This window comes from Selaginella moellendorffii, unplaced genomic scaffold (genome assembly GCF_000143415.4).
Source record: "Selaginella moellendorffii unplaced genomic scaffold, v1.0 SELMOscaffold_1, whole genome shotgun sequence".
Taxonomy (NCBI): Eukaryota; Viridiplantae; Streptophyta; class Lycopodiopsida; order Selaginellales; family Selaginellaceae; genus Selaginella; species Selaginella moellendorffii.
In genome coordinates, this window is record NW_003314262.1 from 5,482,567 (window position 1) to 5,504,312 (window position 21,746).

General features: G+C 44.6%; 3 protein-coding genes and 1 long non-coding RNA gene across 5 annotated transcripts; 3 read left to right on the forward strand and 1 right to left on the reverse strand.

Moving 5' to 3' along the window:
* Nucleotides 1-6,550: 6,550 nt before the first annotated feature.
* LOC9663266 lies at nucleotides 6,551-7,832 on the reverse strand. Its single transcript, XM_024687813.1, has 2 exons — nucleotides 7,099-7,832; nucleotides 6,551-7,037 (listed from the first exon to the last, which is right to left on the reverse strand). The coding sequence occupies exons 1-2, from the start codon at nucleotides 7,807-7,809 to the stop codon at nucleotides 6,624-6,626; spliced, it is 1,125 nt and encodes a 374-aa protein (XP_024543581.1). The 5' UTR covers nucleotides 7,810-7,832; the 3' UTR covers nucleotides 6,551-6,623.
* A 3,451-nt stretch (nucleotides 7,833-11,283) lies between these two features.
* On the forward strand, nucleotides 11,284-12,087 carry LOC112348593. Its single transcript, XM_024681427.1, has 2 exons — nucleotides 11,284-11,416; nucleotides 11,469-12,087. Exon 2 carries the CDS (start codon nucleotides 11,722-11,724, stop codon nucleotides 12,085-12,087), a length of 366 nt encoding a protein of 121 aa, XP_024537195.1. The 5' UTR covers nucleotides 11,284-11,416; nucleotides 11,469-11,721.
* A 1,665-nt stretch (nucleotides 12,088-13,752) lies between these two features.
* Nucleotides 13,753-15,496, forward strand: LOC112349852. The gene is made up of 6 exons (XR_002993537.1): nucleotides 13,753-14,886; nucleotides 14,935-14,980; nucleotides 15,029-15,155; nucleotides 15,206-15,263; nucleotides 15,337-15,404; nucleotides 15,457-15,496. It is a non-coding gene; the product is annotated as an uncharacterized LOC112349852 (long non-coding RNA).
* A 3,811-nt stretch (nucleotides 15,497-19,307) lies between these two features.
* LOC9663268 (FK506-binding protein 15) lies at nucleotides 19,308-21,743 on the forward strand. Of its 2 annotated transcripts, none has more exons than XM_024683713.1 (16): nucleotides 19,308-19,371; nucleotides 19,440-19,497; nucleotides 19,568-19,645; nucleotides 19,706-19,754; nucleotides 19,800-19,888; nucleotides 19,946-20,023; nucleotides 20,096-20,160; nucleotides 20,240-20,321; nucleotides 20,375-20,425; nucleotides 20,490-20,571; nucleotides 20,619-20,660; nucleotides 20,715-20,788; nucleotides 20,848-21,249; nucleotides 21,312-21,519; nucleotides 21,574-21,666; nucleotides 21,715-21,743. In XM_024683713.1, coding segments are annotated over exons 1-16 (1,473 nt in total). In that variant the 5' UTR covers nucleotides 19,308-19,351; the 3' UTR covers nucleotides 21,717-21,743. The 2 variants fall into 2 exon arrangements, with proteins under 2 accessions (XP_024539481.1, XP_024539485.1); XM_024683717.1 differs by having other exon boundaries at nucleotides 19,821-19,888.
* The last annotated feature ends 3 nt before the right edge of the window (nucleotides 21,744-21,746 follow it).

Genomic DNA, 21,746 nt, shown 5'->3' on the forward strand with positions numbered 1-21,746 from the left:
TACAATAGCCAGAGACTGTAGGATCTCCACCAGACCCAGAAGAACTAGCAATCAATCAAAAGAATAACCCTAAACCAAAACTATTTCTATAAATTTATAAATTTACTAAATTATTTCAAACTAAATAATGAATAAAATAAATAATTTTTTTATTTTCTTTTAGTTTCAAATTCACATTGTCTATCTATATTTTATCAAAATCCTAAAGGTCTAATATCAATTCAATTCAGACAAAAAAAATTAAAATACCTATTATATTACAACTTATTACACAAGCAGGTAAAAGAAATAAACTTTTATAGGATTTTCAGTTGTACATGCTAAAGATAAAGTTTTGATAGTCATAATTAGTGCTTTTGATGTAAAAAACATTCAAATATTATGTTATATTTTATATTATACTCCCTACTCTTTATATGTATAATAATGGTAAATTTCTAGAAAAACAATTTATAAAGCTTTTAAGAAATTATTTATTAAATGATTTTGTCTGCTTCAATATATTTATATTAAGAAAAATTTATAAAACTTGTATTAAAAGTGAACAATTTTTTTTTCAATTCTTTACAGTGGATATTTTCTAATATCTCCTAATCAACTATATATTTTATATATGCAATTAGATTGTAATTTAGTACTTTATTATTTAAAAAAATTAGTTTTGGAAACAAAAACTAGTTAAAAAGATGTTCAATGCTTCCTTAAAATGAAAAAATATGGAAATCTTGTAATATATAATAAATATATGAAAGCTGTATGATCTTATAATATATATTGTAAAGATATTTGGGTTACATTCAAACTGATAGGTGTGCTCAAGTCGTCTGGTAAATGATCATCCGTGAGGCGGAGGCAGCCACCCTCCTCGTTGTATGGCCCTGCGTTGCGCTGCCCCCTTGTGTCGCTGTTGGAATATTGAAAAGAAGTGATAACAGCCAAGACTCTACGTGACTTACGGTTACACACAACAGAGTGGTGGTGCGCATCTGATCCATGATGGTAAGATCTTACAGGTATATATGCTTCTGGTTAGCAGAGGAAACTGTATCTTTTTCTACACTTCAATATAAATTCTCCAAGTTCTTCTATGGTATCGGAGCTAGTGATCCAAAGCAGATGTGTGTGATCCTGTTTGTACTCACATACTGTGACGATTGCTATCTTCTGATTCTATTTTTTTATTGACTCGCGTGACAGCGATTGTGGACGAGTTCTTTTTTTTTCTTTGCATTCTTTTTTTTCTAATCCTTTCTCCTTTCTCTATCGATCTCTTTCTCTCTCAACATTTCAAGATGGCCGCTGAAGATCTCAAGCTCAAGCAATCCATCTCCAAGCTATCAATGGACAACGCCTTCATCTGGTTTCGAGAAGTGGAATTCAAGCTTTGCAGCAAGGATGGTGGGTTGCTCTGGGATATCGTCAATGCAGATTTGAACAAGCCCTCCCCACCACCGGCTGAAGCAGCAGAGGGTGAGATCGACTCTCACAAGAAGGAACTGAAGGTTTTCAAAGTTCACAAGGCACGGGCAAAATCATTGATCATGCGCTGGCTGGACAAAGGTGATAAGGCAACAATTGCTCGCACTGATTCTGTGGCGGAGGCTTGGGACCAGCTCAAGAAACTCTACCTTGAGAAGTCCTTCGTCAGCAAGGTTGGACTTCAGGGGAAGTTGAACCAGGCCGAGCGTGAGCCACATGAGAGTGTGTCTCAGTTCCTTGAACGCCTCAAGCTTTATTCTTATCAGCTTGCAGGTATGGGCCACCCAATACCCACCGAAACTCTTGCCGAGGTAGCTCTTCTTGGACTGGGTGAGGAGTTTGACGTGGTCCAAAGCTGGAAGTTCACAAGAGACCTGCCAACATTCCCAGAAGCTGAAAAAGCTATTCGGGAGCAGGAGAGTGTCTTGGCCAGCCGCAAGGCCAACACGATGAAGAGGAAGAAGGAGTCAGGAGAGCCAAGTGCCTTCTTTGCCAACAAACAATTTAATACTGGAACTGAGGTAATACTGGAGCGCCGCTGCTACAATTGTGGAGGAGTTGGACATCTTGCTCAAGACTTTTCAACACCTGATCGTCGCCAGCAACGCCAAGCTCCTGCTCCATACAACCGAGGATGAGGCCGTGGTGGACGTGGACGAGGCCGTGGAGGACGTGGACGAGGTCAATACCATGGAGCAGTTCGAGACTATCTTGAAGAACCTGCAGCAATACCAGCTCCAACAGCAAATCTCTCTACTGTTAATGTATCCAATCTTGAGATTAATGTAGCTGAAAAGGCTAGATATATAGGATCCAAGAAATAGTGACGATAGGCCTCCTCTTCAAGAAAATATCCTCTTGGATTTCTTCAAGAGGAGGCCTATCCTCACTATTTCAACGTGTCAGCAAGTCTCACAAGTCATGGGCCTCTCCTTGATGATCACTGGTGGCTGGACTCAGGAGCCACACATCACATGACTCAACAAAGGGAACGGTTCAACGCGCTGTAACTGAGAGACTACAAAGCAACAGTTGGGACGGCTTCTAGATCCACTCTACAGATCAAAGGTGTCGGCACAACATTCATACCACGGCTAAAAACACATATTCAGGGAGTTTTATATGTTCCTAACTTAGCTAGAAGCCTACTTTCTGTGAGCAAACTCGCTGACTCTGGTTTTCACACTCACATTGACAGTTTAAACGCCAGGATCACTCAAGGAGGATCGCTAGTTACACTCGCTAGAAGACAAGGGGACCTCTACTTCATACCTCATCAGGACACTCAAGAGGTGCAGTCGCTAGCATCTGAGGCAAATGTATCTCAAAATTTTGATATTTGGCATCAAAGATTAGGACATGCATGCTCTCTTAGGTGAAACTAATGTTGTCACTCGCTGGTGGTATTCATATAAACTCAGAAGAGAGTGGTCTCTGCCATGGCTGTGCAATGGAAAAATGACTAAGAGTAAGTGCTCAGTGCATAAGACGAGTAGACCTCTGGAATTGGTACACCTGGATGTATCTTTTGGAATGAAAACAAAAACACTTGGTGGTGCTCAGTGCTTTCTCCATATTGTGGATGATTACTCTAGAAAAGTATGGGCCAAAAGCAAAGATGAGGTTGCAGCTTTTCATGAGAAAGTTGAAGCTGAGCTTAGTGTCCAGCTTAAAATGATTAGGGGAATCAATGAAAAGTTTAATGATTATATTAGTGATAAAGGAATATCCCACCAAAGGTCTGTACCATATGAACATAACCGCTGAAAGAAAAATGAGAACTTTAAAAGATTCTGCTCACTGCATGATGCAAGCAATGCCACCAAAGTTCTGGGGCGAAGCTATTAAAACAGCTGCTTAAACCTCGTCAAGGTAGGACACAATCTCCTCCTTCAAAACAGCTTCCAACAAAAGCATTAAATGGTTGTACGCCATTCCAGCTATGGACAGGATCCAAACCTCAAGTCCAACACTTACGAGTGTTTGAAACCCTGGATATTCCTTCATACATAAAGATGAGCAAGACTCTAAGTTTGCAAGTCATGCAGAGCAATGTGTGTTCCTTGGATATGAGGATGAGACCAAAGACGGTTACAGGGTCTGGATCCCTACAAGACAAAATGTCTTTATTCGAAGAACTGTTAAGCTGGACGAGAAAGCTCTCCCAAAGATAGGAACATACCAAGAGCCTTTTGAAGAGGGAAAAGAGCATTCTATTGAGAATATCCAGCTTGTCTTTTCCTCAGATGAGGATGATGATTCTGATGATGAGAACAGTGAAAATTCAGTACTACCTCCGGGAATAGAAATTCCACTAGGAAATCAAAACGCTGCTGTGCCTGTGTTTCCAGAGCCAAACCAGAATGATCAAGTAGTGCTAGGAAATGAAAATGAACTACCAAGACAAGAGTTTCAACTACGTCGTTCAGCTCGGCGATGGAAACCGAATGATAGATATCTAAAACAATATGAAGCCAATACAATGACAGTAACTGGAGAACCAAACTCATTAGACGAAACACTCCAGTCTTCACATGCTGACAGATGGATAGCTGGTATGGTTGATGAGTTTAGATCCTTGCTGGCAACACAGACGTTTGTTCTTGTGCCTCAACCCAAGCATCAAAAGGTGATTCCGGTCCGCTGGGTTTATAAATTAAAATATAACGCTGATGGATCCATCTCTCGTTTTAAAGCACGTTTAGTAACTCAAGGCTTTCATCAAACACATGGTGTTGATTATTTTGAGATCTTCTCTCCAGTTGAGAATTGTCATTGCACTGGCTTGTGCATGGAACTTAGAACTTCATGCAATGGATGTGAAAATGCATTTCTCCATGGGAAACTAGAGGAAGAGATTTATGTTGAGCAACCGCCGGGTTTTGAGGAGAATGGGCCTGAGGACCTTGTATGTTTCCTTAGTAAAGCTATGTATGGACTGAAACAATCACCAAGAACCTGGTACAACACACTCCATGAGTTTTTTACCTCACTAGACTTTGTAAGATCAACAGCAGACTGGAACGTATATGTTAACAGAGGCTAATAATCTGCTTGCTATTGTAGCAGTATATGTTGATGACCTGGTGCTAGCTGCGCACTCATCTCTTCTTAAGGCTTTAAAAGGTAAGCAGGCCAGATATAGTGAGCCAGTATATTCAAGATCCTGGTTTAAGGCACTGGTATGCAGCTCTTCGTATAGTGAAATACTTGGTAGATACAACAGAGCTGGGAATTAAATATTCTGGCCATGAAAAGAAACTTGTTGGTTTAGTCGGCTACACAGATGCTGATTATATTGGGGATATTGAATGATCGTAGATCAACAGGCTGGTGTTTTAGGATTGCCAGGGGAGTAGTAACATGGAGCAGCAAGAAACAAAAAATGGTAGCTCAATCTACTTGTGAAGCAGAATATATGGCCTTGGCATCCGCTACAAAAGAAGCTCTTTGGCTTAGGAAACTCTTGTTTGATATTGGAACTACACAACCTGAAGCTACAGTAATATTTTGTGATAATAGTTCTGCAATTCATGTGGCTCATAATCCAGTAGGTTGCAGATCAAACCTGTTCATATTTGCAGTGACAACATGATTGCTGATATGTTCACAAAACCTTTGGAGAAGTGAAACTTTGTGAGGTTACATGGGATGCTTGGTATGGTGCAGGACGAAGCAAAATAATATAAAAAAATAAAGAAAAGAAAAGAAAAGGTGTGACGTCTCGGCTGAGAGGAGTGTTGGAATTTGAAAAGAAGTGATAACAGCCAAGACTCTACGTGACTTACGGTTACACACAGCGGAATGGTGGTGCGCATCTGATCCATGATTGCTTCTGGTTAGCGGAGGAAACTGTATCTTTTTCTACACTTCAATATAAGTTCTCCAGGTTCTTCTAGTCGCGCCGCCCTGTGACGTGCTCCCCTGCCCGGCAATGGCTTTGTCCTCCTCCTCCGTGCATGGAGGAGGACATGGAGGAGTGGCTTCCTCCTCCATGCAAGGACGCCTTCTAGGCCTGCGCTCAGGGGACCTGCGCGAGCTATAGGCATCCATCCTGCTGCTATAAGGCTCCTTGCTGCTACCTGGCCCTGCCGCTACGCCTGTGCTTGGGATTCCTGCTGCTACGGCTCTCTGGAAGCTGAGTAGTCTTTCCTGAGCAGCTCCATAAACTAGGTGTTGCCAGACAGGAAAACTTTGGTCGAGGAGAAACCCTTCACGTCTAAACCAGTGGCTGCTTCTGCAAACAGCATAGCCGACGCTACACACTCAGCATCATCCTGCTCGCCATGCACCTTGAGCCATTCGGGAATACCTGTGAGGAAACTAATAATCAGGAAGTAGAAACTAAACACTTTTAAAATTACATGCTTTCCTTGGGTTGGCAAGGCTGCCTTGTGTTGCCCAAACAGTGTAATTACCCTCCAGCCCGGCACCTTGTCGTAGTTGTAGTGTGCAAACAAGACACCGAGGCGGAGACGGTTTTCCACCCAAGCGCCCAGCTCAGTTCCTCGAAGACGAGCATCGTTGAACACCTGGTATCTGCGCAGCCCTGTCGCAGAAGAAGAGATCGCTCTGAATGGGGTTGAAGAACAAGGCAAGGCGGAGGTCAGATCGTCTGAGCACAAGATGCTACCAGCGTCACTACGTTTTGCGGCGCAAAGGTCGATTCAAGGAGCATGAGCTCATCGAATTTACTACGCATATTCTCCCTCCAGAGAGAAGCGACGATATTTTCGGTTTGATTTTCTTTTTTTTCTTATTCGACTGGTGCAGGTAATGGAAAACATCGAGAGATGGATCAAAGAGTTCCCATGCGTAGCACGCTGAGCAGATTGATTCCTTTCGTCGGCAGCTTTTGCCTCTCATCCGAGCTTTTCATGAATACAATGAGTTAGAGATTCGTCATGTGATAAACATCGCACAGGTCTGCAAGAAAAAGCTCTTTTTTTTTCGCTATTAACAACCGAGAGGTGCAACGCGGTAGTCCTTACAGTCTGCTTTGTTTTTTGTTTTGGCATTTGTAAGTGGACACGAATTTTTCAAGCGTTGACGAGCTAAAAGATCAAAAGGATTGCAGAAGAGTCTTTTTCTTTAGACAAACCTTTATTCAACTTTATTGTCGATATTGCAAGTGCAGCTAAAATTTATTTGCGGCGCTCCAGAAAACTTCTAACGGCAGCTTTCCACGCAGGCACTGTAGATGGCACTCCAATCCCCCTTAGACACGCCCAGCCTTCCCCCTGATACGAGTAGTTTCGCCTCAATTCGTTGAAGCATTCTTCCTCGGCTTGAGAGCAGCTCTGGCTCGTTACGTGCCACACCCGGAATGGAACGTCATGAGGCCTGTCCACTGCCAAGCGCTGCACAAAAAGCTCCTGCAAACCAGCGTAGTCTTTCCTGAGCAGCTCCACAAACTTGGTGTTGCCAGACACGAAAACTTTGTTCAAGGAGCAGCCCTTCACGTCTAAACCAGTGGCTGCTTCTGCAAACAGCATAGCCGACGCTACACACTCAGCATCATCCTGCTCGCCATGGACCTTGAGCCATTCAGGAATAATCTGCAAGTAAAAGAATAATCAGCCGGTACAAACCTTCCGAGTAAACACTTGTAAACATCACCTTCTTTCCTCGGGTTGGCAACGCTGCCTTGTGTCGCCCAAACAATGTGATCACCCTCCAGCCCGGTAAGTTGTCGTAATTGTGGTGTACGAACAAAACACCCAGGCCGAGACGCTTTTCCACCCATGCGCCCAGCTCAGTTCCTCGGAGACGGGCGTCGTTGAACACCTGGTAGGCAGCCTTGTCACAGTAGAAGAGGTCACTCTTCATTCCATCCTCGTCTAGAAGAGTGTCCTGCTCACGAGCTGGAAAGAAGCCATATTTCTTGGCTTCCACCTCATTGAGTCCGATCGCCGGGTGGATCTTGCCTGGAATGGGGGCCCAGCCGGCAATGGCTTCGTCCTCCACCTCCTCTGTGCATGGACGAGTGGCTTTCTCCTCCATGCAAGGACGCTTGCTGCCGCTAGGGGAGCGTGACCTCTTGCTCCGGCTAGAGGCATCCATCCTGCTGCTAGGCTCCCTGCGATCCATTCCATCGTTGTCCCTGCTGCTAGGCTCCTTGGTCCTGGGCCTGGGATCCATTCCATCGTCACTCCTGCTGTTAGTCCTGCGCCTGGGACTGCTGCTATGCCTGTCGTCGTCCCTACGGCGCCTGCGGCTGGCCCTCCTGCGTGTGCTAGGATGGTCTGACTGCGAATAAGAGTGCTTGCCTGAGCGCCAGTCGTCAAAGTCCGGATCGACCCTGCTGCTGCGACGCAAACCATGCCCCATTCCCTCCGAGATTAGGCCTAGGGTATTTCAAGTCCCACTAAATCCCCTTTTCCTCAAGCGACAGAGTACCGATTTGTATGCAACAGAGTACCGATTTGACTCACGTAAGCTTTGGAACTTCCCGAAGATGTTGGCAAAATGCGGCGCTGCTGAAGGCAACCTTTGTAGCTAAACTTGTCTATGATGCGAAGGTGACTTGTCCTGTTGCATTAATTGCAGGTGCCGAAGCTTCAGCAAGCAGTTGTTGTCCCCTGCTCTGATAACACTGGATAAGTGCCGGCCCCGTATTTCATTCTTGGACTGGAACCCAGTCACTCTCACAGAAAGTTAAAAGCCAGAGGAGGTTCTGTATTAGAAAGTTTTACTAACTTATCATGTTTTTGCTTTTTTTTTTCTTGTAGGCTGCGGAGATATATCCGGCGACTGTGTATGGTCGCAAGTGTGAACGCGCCTCGAAACCTTTTGAGCAACCAGTAATTCGCATGTCTGTTGGTTGAAGTCGGGCTGGTAAATTCTAACTCTGCTCTTTCTTTCTCTGTCATTAACATTCTGTACTACCTCCTGGTCATAGATCTCTATTTCGGCGACTTCCCAAGCCTGCCTGTTATTTCGGATCTGTCTGACGACGGTAGCGACATATTTAGTATAGATGATGGACTTCTTAAAACAGCTGACAGTATGGACGCTGGCTGTATCCATGCAAAAGACAGAGAAGCTGCCCGTTCGGAGATTGCTGTGTGTGTGAGGGTTGCAGAGGTACATATCTGATTTTTTTATTTCTTTTGCGCTTAGTCGTTGTTTACGCAGGTGGCGCAAAAGACCAAACTCTCTGTTGGGGTTTTACTGTTAATGCGCGCGACAATATAGGTACTAAAATATTCCTCCCTTTGGGAAGGCTTCTAACGACTCTAACAATTGTTGTGCAGCTAATGCTTCTCTTTACTCTCGAATGCTAACGATCATTCTCATAGCCTGTATATCAGAAAGCAGAACATCGGCATTGCGGATTACGTCCTGGTACAGTGAGTGATATAGCTTTTCTGCTTTTAACAGAATTTCTCCAGGTTTTTGTGGGGGCATGTGTCTCGACACGTAATCCAGTTATGCATATTGGAGATCGTGTCAAATTATGCATGACCTGGCACACAAGATGTTTACTCTCGTCTTTCTATCATCTGGGAGTATTTTTCCTTTGCAGTGAGCTTAAGCGGCTGGCAGCATACACTGTCGAACGTTTCCATTTGTCACCTTGCTGGAGGCTTTTCTGTCATCGACACACCTTCAGGTAACTCCATTCCGTACTTGATCTAGTTTTTTCTTTTTTCTTTTCATCGTAGCTTAAAATGTTTTATGTAGATATTCTTTAGTTTGCGATCGATTTATTTGTTCCAGGCAATGTAGCAATTTTTGAGGAAGCATCTTTCAACCGATGGTGGCTGCGACAAACATATGTTCCTCTCAAAGACAGTCCCTGCAGACATTGATATGCAAATACAGTTGGAGGACAAGGTACAGACTTGGGCTGTACAATTCTTGTAATATTTTCTCGTGTTTTTGTGTTTTTCAGGATTGAATCTGATTTATACGTTGTTTGATGAGTGAGTGGTGGACAAGAAAGCTGGAATATAGTGGAACCGAGAATGGAAGGGCTCGAGGATACTTTGGTCTCGACTGTTGCCGAGGCGAAACCTCACTCGAACGTTTTATCAGGTATGTATGTTTTTTGTTTTCATGGACTTCTGGTTGAACTCACTTTTTTTCGCGACTTGGAAGATGCAAAATAAGTGCGGGCACTGTATTTCTTCCTTGGAGCCCAGGATCTTCACAAGAGTACCAGCTAAAAGGTTCAGTAGGAGAAAATTTTGCCAGCTGATTATGTTTTTGCTTATCTATCTTTTTCTTGTAGTGTAGTCATCGACAAATCCTAGTGTCGCAAGTGGAATACCTGGCTCAGTGGCCGTGAGCCTCACAACAGCAGCTGGTAAATTCTAAATATTCTTGTTCTTTTTTGTGTTTCAACTTGGCAATACAGGTAAAACCTTACTCCGGATGTGCTGTATTGTGCAATGGGACCTTAACGGCAACCTCAACTATCAGAAGGCCGGAAAGACTGGATCAAAGGCAACACTATCTCACGCATATTTTGCTCTCCTAGGCAAGACAAATCTGTTATCAGACTTCTAAAAAGTTTCCCTGCTGTCAATCAAGCCAGCACAATCAAGCCAGCCCTTGTGTGATGGCCCTACATAAAAGAATGTTTAGAGGACAATGCTGCATAGAAGAATGTTTAGGAAGACAGTGCTGTTATAGATGAACAAGAAGTGAAACAACAAGAATACACTTCTGGTCTCCATGTCCAAGTAAAAACTCCCTACTAGGGATGGCCGGGGGCAAACGTACTACCACGGCTATATCCACGATCCGTCTGGTCGACCACGATCTCTCGATCGAACAAAGCACACCCGTCCATCTCGCTGATAGCTGTCTGAGCCTCTCGCCGATCTCGATAGATAATGTATCCGAAGCCGAGCGTGGTGTGGGCATTCGAAGATCAGGATCTGGAAAACAAAAGAATAAATAGATTCAAAGTAAGAAAACACGGCAGCGCGCGCCCTGATGGCAAAGAAAAGAGTTTCGAGCTCATACCTGCAGATCCAAGATGTGCCCAAATCGCTCGAATGCTTCTCGCACCTTGGGCTCAACCTCCTCCTTCGTCCTCAGCATTGGCAGTCCTCCAACAAAGATACAAGACATTGGTAGCCGTGGTAGCGAAGTCTCCTCAGCTCTAGAACCCCTGGATTCCCAAGGCCAAGGCCATTCTGTTATACATCACAAAGCAAGACAAAATTTGAATTTGGAATATTCTCAATTTGTTCTAGGGCTTGAACGGAAATTTCTCGAATGGAGCTGCGCTGCTATAAGTCTTGACCGGGAATTTGGGTGTGCAAGGCGAACTGGAGGAAGAGCTCCCATGATCTTTGGTGACCGCCATGGGGAAGAAGCTCATTACCTTGCGAATCCGTCGTGACTTTTCTGAGGCTGTTTCGAAATTTTCGGCGAGGAAAGAGTTCCACACGAAGGGAAGAAAGAAATTTTATTGATTTTCTTTATAGGCGAGCTGATTGTTCACACGAAAAATTCAAGAAGCTCTCTTACCTTCACGGCCGATCGAGCAACATAAATCTGGATACCGCGGAGCTTTCTTGGAGGGAAGCTCTTGGGCATACCATAATTCCATTGTCTAGTCAAATTTCTAACCACCTGGAAGAACACAGATCCTCCTTTGATGGCTAGCAATTGATCCTTCGAAGGCTCTCGGCTATGGCCTCTTGGCCTTGGGCTCCTGTATTGTAAAAAGAAATAAGCGTTGTAAGTGAAAGGCAAGCGCTCCACGATCCGTTCAAGGCATACTGGAAAGCGCGCCCAATGCTCGCTAACAATGTAGGTCGCCAGTAGCCTAGTATGGATGCGTCGTCTGCTTTGGCGGTGGAGGAGGACGACGCCGATTCTGATCCAGCCGCGGCAATGCGGCCTGCGATGCTCTTGCTCTTCTGCCGCTGCCGAGCACGAGCACAGGGAGGATACGGATGAATCGGAGATTGACAAGGTATGCTCCATTCTCTTCCGTTGCGGTGGTTTATTCCCGGAATGGCGATTAGAGCTCAAGTTCCTTAATCTCGACTTGCGGCCTCAGCTCGTGGCGTCGGTTCTCCAGCGATCGACCGATGTGGAAATATTGTCTTGCTTCTTCCAGTGGGCAGGCACAGCGGCAAGAGAAATTCCAGCACGAGCCCGGCGTCTAAGGTCTTGGCTCTGGATCGAGATGGTGGGCAGCTGCTGAACTGGCTGCTAGTGCTCCTCAAGTGCCGGAACACTGGCTCCAGCCTTGTCGATTCTTTGCTTCGTTCCTACATGGGGGCTGGAAACGCAGGGCGGGCTGTGGAGGCTTTCACGAGGCTGGCCAGAGTTTTCAAGCCCAACGTCACGCTTTGCAACTCTTTCCTTGGATTGCTGCTCGAGGCCGACGAGTATGAGCTCGCAAGCCAAGTTCTACACTTCATGACGCTCCACGGCTGCTACCCAGAAGATGGCACCTTCCGGCCCCTCATGGCTGCTGCAGCTCCCACCAAGGCCTTTGAGCTCTTCCAGAGCGCTATAGAGATTGGGAGAGTTCCTTCCTTTGGCCTCAATCGCCCGCTGCTCGAGTTCGTGTGTCGGGCTGCCACCGCCGACGAGCGCATATCATCACCGGCGGTAGCTTCTGCTCGGACCTGGTGACTTGCAACTCCATCCTCGGTCCCTTTCGCGTGGCCGGCAAATGCGATGAGGCTTACGAGTTCTTCCAGACCGCGAGAGCCAACAGATGCAATCCCGACGACATCAGCTACCGGATTCTCGTGCTGGCTCATTGTTGAGAGGGACGCATGGAGCGAGCTCTGGAGCTCTTCAAGGCGATGCAGAGCATCGCAACTCTGGATGTCAAGACGTGGTGGACTCGCTAAGGCCGGTCTCGTGGACGACGCGGCGGAGCTCGTCCATGGCATGATGGACAAGGGCCCTTACCCCGACACTGTGACGTGCAACACGGCCTGTTCAACGTGATCAAGGTGGAGCACGCCATGAAGCTCTACGAGAAGATGAGCCGGAGCTTCTTCAAGGCTGACGCTTTCACGTAGAACGTTCTTCTCCACGGGCTTTGCAAGGCCGGCAGGATCCAAGAGGCTTGCCAGAAGCTCTCGGTGGCACTGCGAGACCGAGAAGCCCCTGTGCGGCACGAGCTTCTCATAGGTGGCCTGTGCAAGGCTGGAAAGTACGACCACGCTATGGCCGTGTTTCGAGAGATGAAAGTGCCCAGCTCCATGTCCTACAACATTGTCATCGCTGCTCCAAGCAGCGATGACAAAACGAAGGAGCAATGGAGCTGTTTCGAGAGATGAAAGCCAAGGGCCGCGTCCCGAACATCTTCACTTTCAACACCGTGATCCAGTCCCTGTCTAAAGCTGGGATGTTCAAGGAAGCTCTGGACCTTGTCGACGAGATGGTGTGTCTCCAAACGAGCTAACTTTCGGGCTTATCGTGGACGGTTTGTGCAAAGCCAAGCGGACTGTCGACGCCGAGAACGTGCTCGCGGTCATGGACAAGGTCGGGTGTGTCCCGGACGTTGTGCTGCACTGATAAGCGGCCACTTGAAGGAGGGGATGCATCGAGGCTGTTCGAGAAGATGATGAGCGGAAGCCAAACTTGAAAACTTTCAACATCATGATCCACGGCTTGTGCAAGGAAACAAAGTTGGTGAGGCGGACGCGGTGGTGAGGCGTATCGAGGACGAATGTGGCGTTGCTCCGGACGAGTTCACTTTCAACACGATCATCGATGGCCCGGTCCGGGGAGGGCCGGCCGATACAATCGAGTATCCGGCGGGTGGCGCACCGAGCGGGGACAGCAAGAGACCCTTGTCCCTGTCGGTGGTGAGTGGTCTGCAAAGCTGGAGAGGTGGTAGCCAAGCTCGGAAGGTTGGAAGCGAGCAAGCAGCTCTTCCAAGAGACGAGCCGGCATGGTTGCCACCCCGACGCGGTCACCTTTACGATCCTCATCTCCGAAGCAACAGTGGTCACACGAAGCTCTCGGCCTCGTCAAGCAGATGATCGAAAGCAAGGGGTCGACGCTGCCTTTCAACATGGTCCTCAATGCCTTGGCCAAGTCTGGAGACATGGAAGCCGCGGGAGATGTTTATCGGAGCATGAAGGTGGAAGGGATTGAATGCGGGTGACTTACAACACGCTGCTCGACGGCTACTTGGGCGAGCACGATCGGCCGACGGCTATCGAGTTTTCGGTGAGCTCCTCCACAGCGGGTGCTCCAGACACTCTCGTTCAACGCGCTGCTGGGATGCTTGTGCTGCGACGGGCGATCGGAGGAGGGGGTGGCAAAGTTTTAGGGGGAGATGCGAGAGAGGCGCGAGTGCTGGCCCGACGCTGTGACTTACGCTCTTCTCGTCCGCCACTGCTGCAAGCAAGGGGAGATCGAGCAAGCGTGTCGAATCGTGTCCATCGCGGCTTGTTCCCAGTGCTGCCATCGCCAGCATGCTTGCGATCCAAACTGGTAGCGGTGATGGTCCCCGCCATCGCCAGCATGCATGAGAGCTCGATCCAAACTGGTAGCGGTGATGGTCCCCGCCATCGTCAGTGGCTGCAAAGCTTTCTCGTACGGGCGGATAGTTCCTTCAAAGTTTTCCGTTCGCTCTATATCTCCAGCCTTTCTCCTTCCCGACCAAGCTTCAGGCTCCAGGAGAGGTTGCCGGCCTTACACCTTTCGCTTCGAGTACGACAGGTTCCTCGAGTAACAGGGGCGGGTTCTTGAGAGCTGGCGTCAGTTTTGCTCGACCTTTGCAAGGCTTACGGCTTACAACTGCGTCAAGAGGTATGGAGGCTATGAGAAGGTTATCGTGCAGCGGAAGTGGGGGAAAGAAGCCGGACGTAAGTGCCTCCTTTCCTACTGCCGCTCCTGCGAACCTGTGCCACCTATACGAGAAACATCTGCTGGAATATGAGCGCCATCATGCAGAAGGCTTCGGGAAGCAGGCAACTAACAACGTCAGGAATGGTGAAGTACTGGACGTGAAGATTCGGAGGAAGAGATCTCTGGTGAAGATGAAGTCAGTGTGTCGGTGGAGCCGCGAAACGAACTAAATCGGACGATGAAGCTCCATGCAGCAAAGGCTTGGGGACCAGTCCTGTGAGCAATGCCGCAGCGGAGCACATGAGCAGCTTATGATCACCTGTGACCGGGCGTGGCATATGTATTGCCTGTCCCCTCCTCTGTCGAAAATGCTCTCTGGGAGGTGGTACTGCCTCGACGTTTTCTCAAGGCAACTGGCACATGCTGGACTCTTTCCGACGTCTACAGGACCTATTGAAGTGCTATATGGAAGCGATCTCGATACGTCTCTGTGTATGGAAGTGAATTTCCCCGTCCGTCGGATGCAGTTCCAAAGTGGGCTAAGCAGGATATGCTCTTCTCCTCGTTTTGCTGGCATTACGAAGATCATTGCTTCTACTCTGTGAATTATCTTCACTGGTATGCTACTTGTTTCGTGTGCTTTCAATACTGATTTCTTTCCTGCAGATGCTGGTATAGTGTGCCTGGCAGTGCTTACGACGCATTTGAAGAGGTAGAATGTTTCTCTTTTAGCTGGCAGTGTAAAACTTCTTTCTTTCAGACAGGCTATGCGATCTACATTCCCAGATTTATTTCATGCACAGCCGGACTTGCCCTTTCAACTGGTTACGATGCTTAATCCAGCTGTGTTGCGGGCTAAAGGTGTGCCTGTCTGCACAACTTTGCAGGTAAGTTTGTGTTGGCAGTGCTTTATCTTTATATTCATGTTTGTTTTTAGGAGTCTGGAAACTTTGTGATCACATTTCCACGGTCTTATCACGGAGGATTTAACCACGGTGAGACTGTTATTGCTAGCAGTGAATGTGTAGGAACTAACTTTCCTGTTCATTACGGGATTCAATTGCGCAGAAGCTTTCACCGTTGCAAGCAAAAGCTTTGAACCGAGACATTTTGCTTCTGACTTCTGATGCCGAGAGGTTATCATAATCCTTGTTTCTTTTTCCTTTCGAGGCTTACTTGTGCTCGCAGAAAAGATTCCACCTCTGGGGTCATGGCAGCCAGAGTCTCGGGTTGGATCACCATCACGTCTGCGGCAATGGTGTGGTCTCTGGTACATTCATTGTCTACTTCTGTGGATCTCCACCAGCTGATTGTTCACACGAAAAATTCAAGAAGCTCCCTTACCTTCAAGGCCGATCGAGCAACATAACTCAGCGGGAGCGCCTCTAATCTGGGGCATCCAAAGCCATAGTGACGAGGCAGATTCAACCAAGCTGGTGGTAAGATCTCTCTTTTATTTTTCCTTTAGTCAGTGGCTTTGCTTGTAGGCTGTGGGTCTGAGGAGAAGCATAATTACGCTGAGCGTCATGCTGCTCCAGGCTTACCGGACAGGGTCATACTGCTCGAAAGTCGCGCCGGCACTGAATGATCCACTGTTTGGCAGTCGAGAGCGGCCTCGTCTCGCAAGTTATGGTCTTCAACGCTCTCATCAACTAGCCCAGGCCTCTCCAGGCACAGTCGCAAAACTTCTCCGGAGAACACGCAGGTTCTTGGACGATGCCAGGCTGCTACACAAGCTGTGTGCAACGACGCTCGAAGAACGGATCTCCAGACGGGGTGTTTGATTGATGATTTGAAATTAAAAGACAGCATCTCATTCGTCTGAGAGCAAAGTTTTCTCTTAGCAATGAAAAAACCTCATCATGCCTCTGCTCGATCGTTCTACTCGTCTAAGGCTGCATGGCGAGGTCCGGAGAGGCATAAAAAGGAAATTTATAGCTATAATCACATGATAATTCTTCTTTTTGACATATTTATTTATTTTATTATAGTACTGTGTTTCATAAAATGGAAAAAGAACAACAAATAAATTATAGCTAAAAAATGTAATAAAACAGTAGAAAAACTTCTGTTTGCTTTAGAAAACAAGGTGTAAAGAATATACTTAAAATATCCAAGCATGTTGTGGCTTCCTCTTGTTAATCTCTTCTCTAATTCATTTGTAATCAAATTTAATGCTAATTTTCTTACTTCACTAATTAAGAACGAGATGGAATAAAGAATAATTTGGTTTCTTTAATGTTTTATATTTTCTCTCTATATATATAAACTGCTTCATAGTCTATGTTTTTGTTTTTGTGCAATTAATAATTATTATCCATATATGATTGTTATTTCATATTTCATATTTTATTTATTGGATATATCAAATTCTTTACATAAGTTTTCTTAACTCTTCACTCTTCACTTATTGAAATCACCTATTATTATTGTTAGAATATTTCATATTATATTTGTAAATAAGAATAGGTTCTTGAAGTTAAAGAAGAACTTGGTACTCAGATATAATAAGGGAAAGCTATTTAAATTACTAACTTTTACATGGTAATTTATAGTAGGATTTGAGTAATTGAATTTGAATATTCTATTTCTTCCAACAGGAAATAAACTATTTAATGGTGTTTTTATGGGAAATAGTTGTTTATAAGGTTTGTAATTGTAGTCTAGGATTCAGAACTTTAAAAGAAATATATTATTTTTCTATTACCTTAAAAATGTATTTAATATTTTTCTTCTTAGTGTTACCTTGTCTTTCATTTTGATGAATTATATTTTTTATAATTAATTTTTTTGCTCAATTAATGTTAAAGCTCATGATTCTCAGTATCAAATCTTTTCTGGCTTACATTTGTCTATATTTATTCACAGAACTTTATTATATAGTTGTGTTTAGTAAATCTGTAATAATTTTATGAGAAAATAAAATAATTACTATTTAAAATAAAAAATTATATATACAACACTTAAAAAACAAACACGCAAAGTCAGCTCTACAGTGGCTACGTCACTTAAAAACAAAAGCACGTCAGGGTGCATAATTGTTTCAAAAACTTAAAGCCTTGAAACCTGTTTTTATTTTTTTAATAAAAGCAATCGATGCTTGTTTGCATGTAGTTCATTTGTTGAAATCGTTTGAGTTCTTACTATCTCTCAAATTGTTTACTTGTTCGTCTTCTACATTTCTATCCGTTGGTTGTTAGGGAACAATGTCTTTGGCCTTGTAACAACCATCTCAACAGCACATTACACTCAGTAAACTATGATTTTGATGTTGTTTATCGCCTAGGGAGTTCTATGGCTAATGCTGATGCCTTTTCTCGAGCTCCTTTTCCTTTTCCACTCTCTTCTCATGTTTCTGACGAGTTTGTTATTTTAGCATCTATGGATTTTCTAGATGAGGATTCTGTGCCGCTAGTGGTTGCTGTACTTGACATTCAATGTTCATAAGGCACAGAGCAAGATTTACCTTCTCTTTAAAAAATTTGAGCTGTGGATTCGAAGGCTTCGAGATGGGTTTGAGAATCCTATATCACTTGCTAATGACTTGCCTTTCCGGCATTTACATTCTCAATATTGCCTTAAAGACAACCTTTTTTATTTTGTGAGGACGGATCCTAATAGTTATTTACAGTTAGTGGTGCCTTCTGTCTTTATTCCGCGGTTTTTCCATACCTATCATAATTCTCCTATTCTATGTGGGCATATAAGACCTTTTTCACAATCAACTGTTGGGAATGAGTATGTTATTATTGCTTCTGACTATTTGACTCGTTAAGTGGAAGTTGCTACTCTTGCTAACGCCTTTGCAACTACTATTGAATACTTCCTCCTCAATCGAGTGGTGTTTCAGCATTCTTGTCCAGAATAGATTCTTTTGGATAATGGTCCTATATTTATAGCTGAGGCATTTCATGTTTTGATGTCTCGGTTGGGGATACGCCACATTTTCACAAGTGTTTATCATCCACAATCAGAAAGTTTGGTGGAACGGCTCGTTCTCACGTTCAAAAGGATGATCATGAAGTATGTGAACTTTCAGCATTCTGATTGGGATGGTTATTTGCCATCTCTTCGGTATGCATATGTCACAAAAGTGTAGAGTTCTGTTAGTGTTTCATCATATAAACTCTTATATGGTTATGATCCAATATTACTAAAGGAGTTAGGTTTACCTTTGCGATTGCCACAAATTGCCGATGCTAGGTCGTGGGATTTGTATTTGACAAGCATTCTTCCACTTGTCCGAGTAGAGTCTGCCGAACACTTAGGTCGTGTACAAGTAGGACAACAATGACACTACAACTTCCATCATCGTTCACTTGTGGAGTACAAAGTGGATGACTTTGTGTTAGTCTGTTTTCCCCATTTTACGGTATGTGGTTTGTCTAAGGGGTTCCTTGTTCAATAGAAAGGACTATATCGAGCGTTGCGGCAAGTTGGACACAAGTTTATAAGGTTCAACATGATGTCAAACAAATTAATCCTCTAGAGATTGTGCATATGCAACAGTTAAAATGATTATACAAAGGGATCAAGAGCAGTTAATACCACCTACAGATTTATCAATGCCTCCTTTTGATATTCTTCCAGATCTCGGCCCATTTACAAAAGAACTCTAATGGTTTTTCATTATTTTGAGAGGAGGGAATGATGTGAGGGCTAAGTGTACAGTTACAATGCCATATACTAATATTAGTGTAGTGGGATTTGACATCAGATTGATTTAAATCTGGACCATTCACTCTTATATATAAGTTTAGTTTAGGTTAATTGATATTCACATTTTCTGTATTCCCTTTCCATATTCCATGCAGTCATAGTTTATATTTTTGTTTAAAAGTTCCTTGATAAATAAAATATAATCTTATATAACACTTTTTAGTTATAATTCATTTTATATAAAAACATTATATACATATTCTGAATTTCAAACCAACAAAACCTGGTTAACCAAGAGTATAAACATTGAGAAAGGAGATGGCTTTACTTACACGAAAACAATGATTTACAAAAATCCATGCATTTGAGAGTTTTTGGCAATAGAAAACACCAGGATGAACAAGGCTAGGGTTTTTTGCAAGTGATGGAGGACGAAGCTGATGGGTATAAGCGATTCGCAGCACCAGTGTCATTTTTATGTTTTAGTCTAACCAAGCACTTGAAAAATGCAGGAGCTGCAGCGCATCGAAGCTCAAAGCGCTGTTTGAGACCGAGCAGCAGAAGCTTCAGGTAAAGAATATTTTTTTTTGCTCTTAAGTTACGAAAAACAGGTTTTTTCTGTTTTTGTTCTTCGTGTCAGGTTGGCAATCCAAGTTTTCAATATCAGCCTCCAAAGCTGCAGCCCCGTCTGTCGTTTGCACCATCGTTTTCTAGCCAGGTCTTTGATTCTTTTCTGGGAACTTTGAGCTACTGATTTGTGCTTGTGTTTCTTTTCCAGGTCCTCTTCTCCACAGAACTTTCCAACGTTGTTTTCATGCTTCCATCAGGTGAGAATCATGTCGAATTTTTCTAGCTCTTCTTGTTCCATGCAGTGACTGATTGCGTCCAAATAGGTCGTCGACAAGAAAATGTTGGCGATGCTACCATTCAAATCATAAAAACAGAGACGCACGACCAACAGGTTTTAGAACCACACTCTAAATCCTCTGGCCATCTCTTTTTCATTTTACCTTTGCAGGACTCACGCATTGTCGTATCCAACGCTGCTAAGGTTGTCGTTGCGGAGGTGTCTTTCACGGGAATTATAAACATAGTGGTTTGTAGACAGCCCCTTTCCTCGTGTTCGTTCTTTTTCCATGAGATTTTCCATTCGTTTCTTCCACTGCAGCCCGACGCAAATTGCCGGATTGCCATTGAGACCAGCCAACATATTGTGGAAGCGACATTTCGCAGGTCGGCCTCTTTCTCTATTTCTTCTCAGTAGAAGCCATGCGACAACATGATAATCTGTAACTTAGCTTTTGTACTCCAGCACAGATACATGGATGGAGTTTGCTAAGGTTTTTGTTTACGCTCGCTATCACGTACAACACTCTGTGGCACAAGTCTTCCAGGTATCGCTTTCACTTTCAATCGAAGTCTGTATGATTGATGGATTTTGTTTCAGGATGTGGTATGTCCAAAAGACAATTTCAGGGAGATCGAAGATGGCGATGTGGTGAGTATCATTATTTTTTCCTCTTTTATACTTTGCTCCAGCTGCTTGAATTCTTGTGATCTAGGTGCAAGTGCTTTGTAAAGTGTTCCTTGCAAAACCGTGGAATGAGTGTTCCACTGGGCTAGTTTTTTATGGAGACACTCCAGGTTTGCTTTGAAAAAATCTCGTGTGTAATCTGGGATTTTTGTGCCAGAGAAAACTATCAAACTTGAGATCGGTTCGAAAAACTTCACAGGTAAGAATTGATTGTTTCTTCGTCAATTTTTCCATGGAAAGTTTCTTTGTCCAGGACTGGAAGATGGAATCCGAGGAATGCTAAAAGGAGGGAGAAGGCTTCTGATGTTCAAGGATCATGACGACGAGGTTCACTTTGATTGAGCTCATCGAACTTCGATTGGTTTTTCTTATCTCGTTTCATTCAGGACTCGCTGGCGGCTTTGTACGATATAACGGTAGCTCGTGTCCGCAAGAGGAAAACCTTGAAGCAGCCGAGTGAAATGGAAAGCTCGAAAGAAATGGAAATAATTCCAGAACTTCCTGCCAATGACATACAACAGAGCTTTGGAGATGAGGGGAGCGAAAGGAAAGTGGAAACTGTGACTGACCGTCTGGCTCGCATGACTCGCGCTGGAGCAGCAGTAAATCTCCATCTTTTTTCGGCTCCAGCTCCAAAACAAGGGAACGAAACTCCGAAACTTGATTCCGACAAGTTGGCTCCAAATCGTACTGGGGACACTGGCGATGAATCACGAGTTTTTGTTCAGTCCGGTCCAATACTGACTTGCGAGCACCTCGAGCTCTTACGGGAAATCAAGCATTCACAGGTACGTAATTGGAATCAAACTTGAGCGAGCTTACCATTTTCTTCTTCTTGTATTGTACGTAGGCAAACATGTCCGAGTCATTCGCGTCATTTTCTTCGAGACTCGACCAGCTTGTAAACTCGAAATCACGCGACTTTGAGCGGCGAGTGATTCCGGAGACGGAGCTCGTGGACGAGGAAAGCAACTCAGAAGAAGACAATCTGGTGGAGTCGATTGCGAGAATGATCGCCGAAAACAGAGAGCTCAAAAGACGCTTGGAGTCGTCCAAAGGTAGTCTAGTCTTTCACCTTGCTTCTCTCTTGTTCTTGAACAGTGTCGATGTAGGACCACGAAAGATCAAACAGCCAAGTCGTGAATCCAACGGAGACTCCAGGGACTGGAAGACCAAGTTGAGCAGATCCTACACCGGATTTCCCTGTAAGAAATCTCTTCTACTCCACATCCAAAAACTCTTTTTTCTTCCAGAGACATGGAAATCGAAATGACCAACAGCCATC

Bases quoted from the DNA above. Each gene is read 5' to 3' on its own strand.
- LOC9663266 (XM_024687813.1), bottom strand. From the start codon at position 7,809: ATGGGGCATGGTTTGCGTCGCAGCAGCAGGGTCGATCCGGACTTTGAC. The intron at 7,038-7,098 runs GTGATGTTTACA...TTTTACTTGCAG, and splicing joins TGCCAACCCGAGGAAAGAAG to ATTATTCCTGAATGGCTCAA.
- LOC9663268 (XM_024683713.1), top strand. From the start codon at position 19,352: ATGGAGGACGAAGCTGATGG. The intron at 20,661-20,714 runs GTAAGAATTGAT...TTCTTTGTCCAG, and splicing joins CGGTTCGAAAAACTTCACAG to GACTGGAAGATGGAATCCGA. The intron at 21,520-21,573 runs GTAGTCTAGTCT...GTGTCGATGTAG, and splicing joins ACGCTTGGAGTCGTCCAAAG to GACCACGAAAGATCAAACAG.
- LOC112348593 (XM_024681427.1), top strand. From the start codon at position 11,722: ATGGGGGCTGGAAACGCAGGGCGGGCTGTGGAGGCTTTCACGAGGCTG.